The 7,785-nt window shown below is 26.2% G+C and overlaps 1 protein-coding gene and 1 long non-coding RNA gene across 3 annotated transcripts; one reads left to right on the top strand and one right to left on the bottom strand.

Annotated features, from left to right (window-relative positions):
- LOC147811817 (uncharacterized) lies at window positions 1-2,057 on the bottom strand. The gene is made up of 2 exons (XR_015433144.1): window positions 1,944-2,057; window positions 1-175 (listed from the first exon to the last, which is right to left on the bottom strand). It is a non-coding gene; the product is annotated as an uncharacterized LOC147811817 (long non-coding RNA).
- Window positions 2,058-2,207: 150 nt separating this feature from the next.
- Window positions 2,208-6,242, top strand: ND-15 (NADH dehydrogenase (ubiquinone) 15 kDa subunit). 2 transcript variants are annotated; one of them, XM_016060010.4, is made up of 3 exons: window positions 2,208-2,338; window positions 4,733-4,948; window positions 5,983-6,242. In XM_016060010.4, exons 2-3 carry the CDS (start codon window positions 4,736-4,738, stop codon window positions 6,115-6,117), a joined length of 348 nt encoding a protein of 115 aa, XP_015915496.1. In that variant the 5' UTR covers window positions 2,208-2,338; window positions 4,733-4,735; the 3' UTR covers window positions 6,118-6,242. The 2 variants fall into 2 exon arrangements, with proteins under 2 accessions (XP_015915496.1, XP_015915495.1); XM_016060009.4 differs by having other exon boundaries at window positions 2,265-2,391.
- The last annotated feature ends 1,543 nt before the right edge of the window (window positions 6,243-7,785 follow it).

Here is a 7,785-nt window from a genome sequence, read left to right as displayed (position 1 = left end):
TTAAGTTTTTTAATTTTAACAATGTAAAAAAAGTTCATGTTTATTTTATCATTTGGATATTTTCGCCATTACAAATACAATACTATTTGCTCGAATTTTATTTTCAGATGTTGACAAAAGACAACCTGATGAACCGTCAAATTTTCTAACAGTAATGTAGAAGAATCATTTTTCACTTAAAAAAAAAAAAAATAATGGTAAGAAGGGAAGCAGAAAATAAATCAATTTATTGAATCAAAATATACAGGCAAGTTCATCATAATTCCAAATTCTGGACGCATCAGTTTTATAATAAAGCATTTACTCTGGTTTTTGGAGTGGTTAATAATGGTATAAATATTTTTCTTCCTTGCTTGAATAAAAATTTGAGAAAACAATCATATTTTGCATTATACGTGAAGAGAAACCACGAAAATATCTTTCAGATGGCTTGATTCCATTTAGAAGTTCAGTAATCGCAATGAATTTTTTTTATAATGAATCATTTTTCAGCATCTTTGAGAGACTTCTTTGTGACTATAACGAGATGTTCTTCAAATTTTTGTAGTTTTTAACCGAAAATCAAAGTAACTCGCTATTTTAGTATCGGAATAAAACCATATTTACGTTATAAAAATAATTATGTTTATAAAAATAATTAAGTTATAAATAAATTATAGTTAAGTTAAAATAATTAAGTTAATTAATTATTTTAATTAATTGATAAATTAATTAATAAATTAATTAATAAATTAATTTTAATTAATTAAGTTAAAATAATTAAGTTAATAAATAATTACGTTAATAAACAATTAAGTTGTAAAAATAATTAATTATAATCAAGATTAAATTGAAATTAAAATTATCAAATTTCGCGTTATACGCTATGAAAAACAGACAAAAATGTTTTTCAGATTGCTGCTATTGGTATATAAAATAAAATAATTTGCAATTTAAGTATAGGAGTAAAATTATAAATAAACATTTTTTCATTATTATTATCCTTAATAGATAGGGTACCATCTTTCTGAACAGAACGAAAAGCTCTTCTTATTAACTCAACCCAGAAATCAAAGTGTAAGCTTTTTTATTTTGTGAATGTAATGAAACACCCTTATTATGCTTAATCCAATTCAGAAATCAAAGTAATTAACAATTTAAGTATCAGAATACAATCAAATTCATGAAAGTTATAAGAATAATTTATTTTAATGAAGATTAAGTTAAAGTAATCAAATTTGTGTTACATGCGAAGGAAAACCACGAAAAAGTCTTTTAAATTGCTTAATAGTAATAGGTTTCCAGCTTAATGTTGATTATCGCAATAAAATTATTTTTTAATAATCAATAATTTTTTTTATCATCTTTGATAAATAGTAAATGCTGTGAAATGCTCCAAATTTTTTTTGTACTTTTTTGAATTTTTGTAGGCAACCCAGATATCAAAGTTACTTGTAATTCAAATACAGGAATAAAATTATATTTTGAAAGACTTTTTGAATGAAAATAATTAGAATTTAGATTACGCACAAATGAATATCATGAATAAGTTTTAATAACTAACTAACTGAACGCTAACAGGCAATTATGAGACTCTATCTCAGCAATTATTAACATTTTCCAATTTATTGTTCATCATGAAATTAAATGCTTTGGGCAGCTTAGATTGCTTATAAAACTGTTCTATTTTATTTTAATCATTTTATTAATTTTTTTAGTTATTTTATATTTTTTATATATTTTTAATAAGCACTTAAATTGTTTTCTTTTTATTTATTTATTTCAAGTATTTGAATTTCAGAACAATATAAAAATCAATTTTTTAAAATACATTAATTTTTTCATTTAAAATTTACAAATTATAAATCTTTTAAAAAAATGTGATCAGATTTTTCTGGCACAGTGACAGAATGTTATTATTTATCATAACAATTTATGAAAATCAAATAAAAAAAAATAGAGACCAGTGATGTGTCCAGTGTCAAAGTTCACCCTGACATCTGTTTGGTACAGTGATTGATCTTTCCATCTTTATGTCTTTGTTTGAGTTACACGAGCAAAGGAGGGGATACAAGCGTCTATATTCTTTGTCTACGAAGTACTTAGATTGGTTTGAATAAATTATCAAACTGAGCATGCGCGTTATTAAAATTGCGCCAAACAAAAATGCTAAAAACGCCATTCTAGTAAACCTGACAAAACGATGAAGAGATAACGATGAAAACGATGATGTAATCGACCAATCAAATGCCTCTATTTATTAAAAAGGCGGTCAGCCAAGCAACAGCCTTTTAGCAAACATCATAAAATTAAGTAAACGGAAGCGTTTGTTATACGCCGTCTGACCCTATCAAAACAAGTAAAGTTTACTTTTTCCAATTTTTATATTTCGGAAAGTTTTGTTATTATTAAGTTAGTATTTTATAACTGGTTATAATTTATCTGTTTTATGTACATAAAAATATTTATTATAGTATTTTATAACTGGTTATAATTTATCTGTTCCATGTACATGAAAATATTTTAATATGATCCGTGTCCTTGTTTTTCTTAAGCTTTTTTTTATGATTAGAATTAAATTTTGACTTCACACGATAACTACGGAAATTTTATTTCGATGAATTGCTTCGTAAATATGTTTTATAAAAAATATGCTTTCCTGAAATTATTCATGCATGAATTAAATATAATTTATGAGTTTAAACACAAGTTTCCAATTCTCCTTCTGAAGATTTACTTTGGATTCATTCATTTCGAATTCATTTATGAACTTGAATAACCTTTCCAAAATTATATTTAAAAATTGTACTGTGCAGTAGGCAAAACAAATTTGGTAAATTTGCACGAAAAAATAAAATTGTTGAGAACTATTGATGTCTTTTAATCAAGTTACGACTTAGTATCTCAAACTGTGACCTTACATTTTTGTTACATTTGAGAAATTATTAACTTAAAAAAAATGGCGTCACTAGGTAAAGGCCGGGATGAGATAGGTTCGTTCTATAAATATTTGATTTTATAATTTTCAGTTTTACAAAACATTTTAGGTGTGTATTTCCATATCGTGATGTGTTGCGCCAACTGCAATCGCCGAGATGTCAAATAGATTTTAAACTTGCAATTAAAAAAAATACCAATAGATGTTTGCCCACGGGTGGTTACAAGTTATATCTTTCGAGTTGGTCCCTTTCTTTGATTTTTTTTTTTTAAATTTCTCGCGGGATGCTGCCCAGAAGTTGCCAAGACTTGGCGATTACTCTGCCACAGATCAGGATATGGAAATCTCCCCAATTTTAGGAGAAATTCTTTTCTAGCAATGAAAAACTTAAATGTTATTTCCTTCTTTTACCATTTGTGACCTCTTTCTTGTAGAGAAGTACACTCATTTCTAACAAAAAAGATTTCTTCCCACTTGTTTATCCCCTTATTTGGAAGCAACAAGCTAAGGTATATGTTACAAATTAAAATTACCTTTGCATCTCTACTTTAAAATAGAACTCTCCAACTTTAGCCTCAAACAAATGTGTTTTCCCGGTGTCTACATCCTCTCAAAGATTTAGTTTACACCCCTCCCTGTTTCAACTGAAACAATTTTATAATTTCCAGAGAAAAAAGTTCTCTTTTTGTTGATCATGATGCACAATGTGCAAACAGCACTGTGCATGTTTTTGTGAATTTTTTTAATGTAAGATTAATACAAATTCTATTGTAAATTCTAGTGTAAAAACCTCTTTCTCAGCATTTGTCTAGAGCTTCAGCTTCTCATAATCAGGATCCTGTGCTTTGTCCAAAAGACAAAAAAAAAATATGTATGGGTTGTTAACTTTTCGAGGTAGTATTAAAAAAGAAAGTCAAAGTTTTAAATTTCAGTAACTAATTCAAAATGTTTAAAAAAAAAAAGAATTAGTGTTCTAAGAGTATTCAGTCCTAAGAGTATGTTGCTACAAAATATATGCATAACATTATAGTTAATTTTTTACATCGAAAAATTGAACAAAAAAAAAACATCAATACTAACTGTTTAATTATTCCAAAACTTTTACAAAATATAAAAGTGAGGTGCATTGCTCACGTACAAGCACAAGTATACTTGACATTTAACAAAAATAATAACGCATGGCATAGCTTTTTTTAGGAAATCAGCACTGGTGTAGATTTGTTTCAACTTGTTAAACTTAAAAAACAATTCTTGAAATCTTATAATATTCTTCTTATAAATTTCTTATCTTATAAATTTCTTCTCCACTTAAACACACTTGTAGGAAGAGTTCAAGTAGTATTGAAGTGTAGGTACATGAATGTTCAACTTGTAGGAAGAATGAATGTTCTAAGAATATTCAGTCGTAAGAGCTACATAATATATGCGTAATTTTGTAGTTAATTTTTTTCCATCGAAAAATCCCCCCCCCCCAAAAAAAACATCAATACTATTACAAAATTTAAAAAGTGAAATACGTTACTCTCATAGGAGCACAAGAGTACTTGGAAGTAAAAGAATAATTAATAATGTGTGACACAAGTTTTTATAGGAAATCAGAACTGGTGTAGATTTGTTTCAAATTATTTTACTTAAAAAAAAATTTTTTTTTTAATCTTATATAATGTCCTATCAAAGTTGAATTACTATTCATTTAATTATCAAATTTGTTTCATCCATATTGCTATAAATTTCCTCTCTACTTGAACACATTTATGGCAATTTTCATATATATTTAGCAATTTTGATTCATTTGTTTTGATTCATTTTCAACAGATAATGTCAGGTATCAGTCCATATTTACACTCACCATTCCGAACACCATTTGGGGATGCACTTGCTCAACTTGGCAATTGCCAACATTATTGGAGATGTCGTGAACTTGAATTAAATGTTCTTGATTGCACTGATGTATATGGTCATAAAGGATTGACAAAACAATGTAAAGAAGAATTAGCTGACTATTACGAATGCCTTTTTGGAGATAAAAGTGTATGTATCAAAATTTTAATCTTATGATTGCAGATGAATCTATCCAACTGCTGTATCTAGTTTGAATTAGATACAGCAGTTACATTAGATACTTTGTTATTGCGTGAAAATATATTTTTTAAAAGATTTTTTGGGGGTAATATTTTTTAGGTACAAATTCAAACTTAATTTTAGTGGAACAATTTCACCTATTTAAAAACCCTTTAGTAACAAATAAAGGAGAGGTCCAAAGTCACAGATAAATCTACCCAACTGCTGTATCTAGCTCGAATTAGATACAGCAGGTACATTAGATACTTTGTTATTATGTGAAAATATATTTTTAGAAGATTTTTCTTCGGTAATATTTTTTGGAACAAATTCAATGGTAATTTTAGTGGAACAATTTCACCTGTTTAAACACTGTTAGAAATAAGGGAGATCACACAAATAACTAAAATATTTGTTGGATACAATTATAATAAATAAATAAAAAAATGAATATATAGTTAGCTTACTTCATGCTGCCAATATACCAGACTTACTTAGACTATACTTAGCTGATATACCAGATAATTAGCAGTAGTTGAATAGTGGGTATTATAATTATTCAGCCTTAAATTATATTCGATGAAATCAGATATATTTAACTAAAAATTGTAATATTAAGGAATGTGTTTAAAAAAGATTAAGATTTTAAAGCTGATGTTACTTGAACAAATGCTTACATACATGTATTTTAATCATGTGTCAATGAATCAATTTGTTGGTGATTAATAATCGATTACCCTTCTTCATAAACTAGTTGTATATATAATTAGAAATTGTAGTCAAAAGCACAAGAATTTATGCAAAGAAGCAGCAGAGCTATATACCACCAAAAATTTTGAAACCTAAAAAAATAAAGTATTTTTATAATGTCATGTAACAGTTAATATATTCTACCACTAAGCTCTTTAATTGTCAAAAGTAAACTTTCAAATTGACATTATAAAAAATGCTTTGCTTACTTATGCCTTGTTATCTGTTATTTAAAATTGTAATTTTTCTTTTAGTTGGCAAGAGTTGCTGCCATGCGAAAAGAGCGTATGCGCCAGTATATGGCTGGTGAAAGATCGAAGAAAAATTTGTACTTGGAAACTCCAAAATTAGATTCATATTATAAAACTTATACAAAAAACATTGATTGAGTAATGGTTGTTTCACTGCCCTGGATAGTAAAAAATTAGATTTCTGTAACATCTTTCCCTATAGAATGTTGATTCAAAAATATCTTCAATATTTCTTGAGTTATAATAAATTTTTTATAACACTAGTCATTGTATGTCATTGATGTAATTTATTTTAAAGTTATACTTAAGTAAACATGACTAAATTTTCTTCACAAATATTTTTTTAGTTTTTCTTTTTAAAAAATAATGAGCATCTTTAAACTAGGTTATTAATAAAACTCTTATTATTACTGTTTTAAGGAAAAGAGTATAAATAAAAGTTCTCCTAGTTAACTTGAGTTATAATATTCAAATATCCTGTTATTTCCAAAGAAAAGAAATATCATTTAATTTTCGTTCGCTTAAATTTATTCATTCAAGTTCATATTGAGTTTAAGAAAAAATTCTTGACCTGCCCATTAGCTTATACATTTGCCAAATTGTATCAGTTTTTTAAAAAAGAACTAATAAATTTTAAAAACCACAGATTTATACTCACAAATACTTAAGAGCGACATAAAACTTCTCCTAATTCAGTAACATGCAATCAGCGGTAACTGTTAATAGCCGCCTAATATTTTAATTTTGTATTTCATTTATTTTATTACTACTCTTTTTGTCTTTCATGGTATTAGCACTGGAAAACACTGGTATTCAGATATTACAATTTAAAACTTTATTTAAAAAATTCCTAAATCTATTATGAAGGAAAAGACCTTATTTCGATGTGAATTTTTAATTACTTTCTTTTACCTAACTTTTATAATTTACAATTGAAACATGATATAAAAACAAGTAGCTTGTATTTATACATTCAACATATGAAACAATTATAATTAAGCTAAAAAAATTATCTTAAGCTCTATATTTGATTCCGATTTCATTCTTTAATTTCTTTCAGAACCGAAAGGAACTTTTTATTAATACATTGATTTCTAATTATAAGCCTAACTTTTCTATATTTTTGCTTGAACAACATTTCATAAAACTTATGACCATAATTCTCTTTGCATCTTTAAGTTTATAAGACTTAATAGTTTTAAACTGTTCATCTAATAATATTACTCGTACAAGAGTATGATGAATATCTTTGAAGGATCTTCCCTATTGGATTAAAACTTAAATTTTAAATTGTGCATTTTCAAAAGCACCCTGCAAAATCCTTTTTGGGCTCAGCAAAAAATAGTCTTGACCTTAAAAATACCAATAAATAAAAATAAAACCAATAATCATTGCTTATAATAATTGTTTTCTAAAAATCCTAATATTGATCTGATTTAATAGTAACTTTTGAAAAAATGTAATTTAATGTATACTTGATTCAGGTTCAAAAATGTGTTCAAGTAGTTAACAGAATGTGAATTCTAAATTTTATCTAAAGAATTTTAAAAACTATTTCATATTTTTTTAAACTTACTAACATTTAGCAGTCTTATTAACAACTTGCAATTAATTTTTTAAAATAACATAAATGCACTTTTTCTTCCTTTTTTTTTGTTTGTTTTTGTTTAACGCACTTTTATAGCTAGAAATACTTTGGGAATTATCAGCATAAGGATTCTATTATGATTTCAACTACTTGAACAAAAAATGTTAGTTAAGTTGTATTAAAGCTAAAGAATCTATTTTTGCCCTTTGATAACCTTT

This window comes from Parasteatoda tepidariorum, chromosome 4, assembly GCF_982258835.1.
Source record: "Parasteatoda tepidariorum strain Cologne lab strain chromosome 4, Ptep-v5.0, whole genome shotgun sequence".
NCBI lineage: Eukaryota > Metazoa > Arthropoda > Arachnida > Araneae > Theridiidae > Parasteatoda > Parasteatoda tepidariorum.
This window is presented reverse-complemented; position numbering and strand designations above follow the sequence as displayed.

Excerpts from the sequence above, each read along its gene's own strand:
- ND-15 (XM_016060010.4), top strand. The coding sequence starts at position 4,736 with ATGTCAGGTATCAGTCCATATTTACACTCACCATTCCGAACACCATTT. Across the intron at positions 4,949-5,982 it reads GCCTTTTTGGAGATAAAAGT|TTGGCAAGAGTTGCTGCCAT; the intron begins GTATGTATCAAA and ends TTTTTCTTTTAG.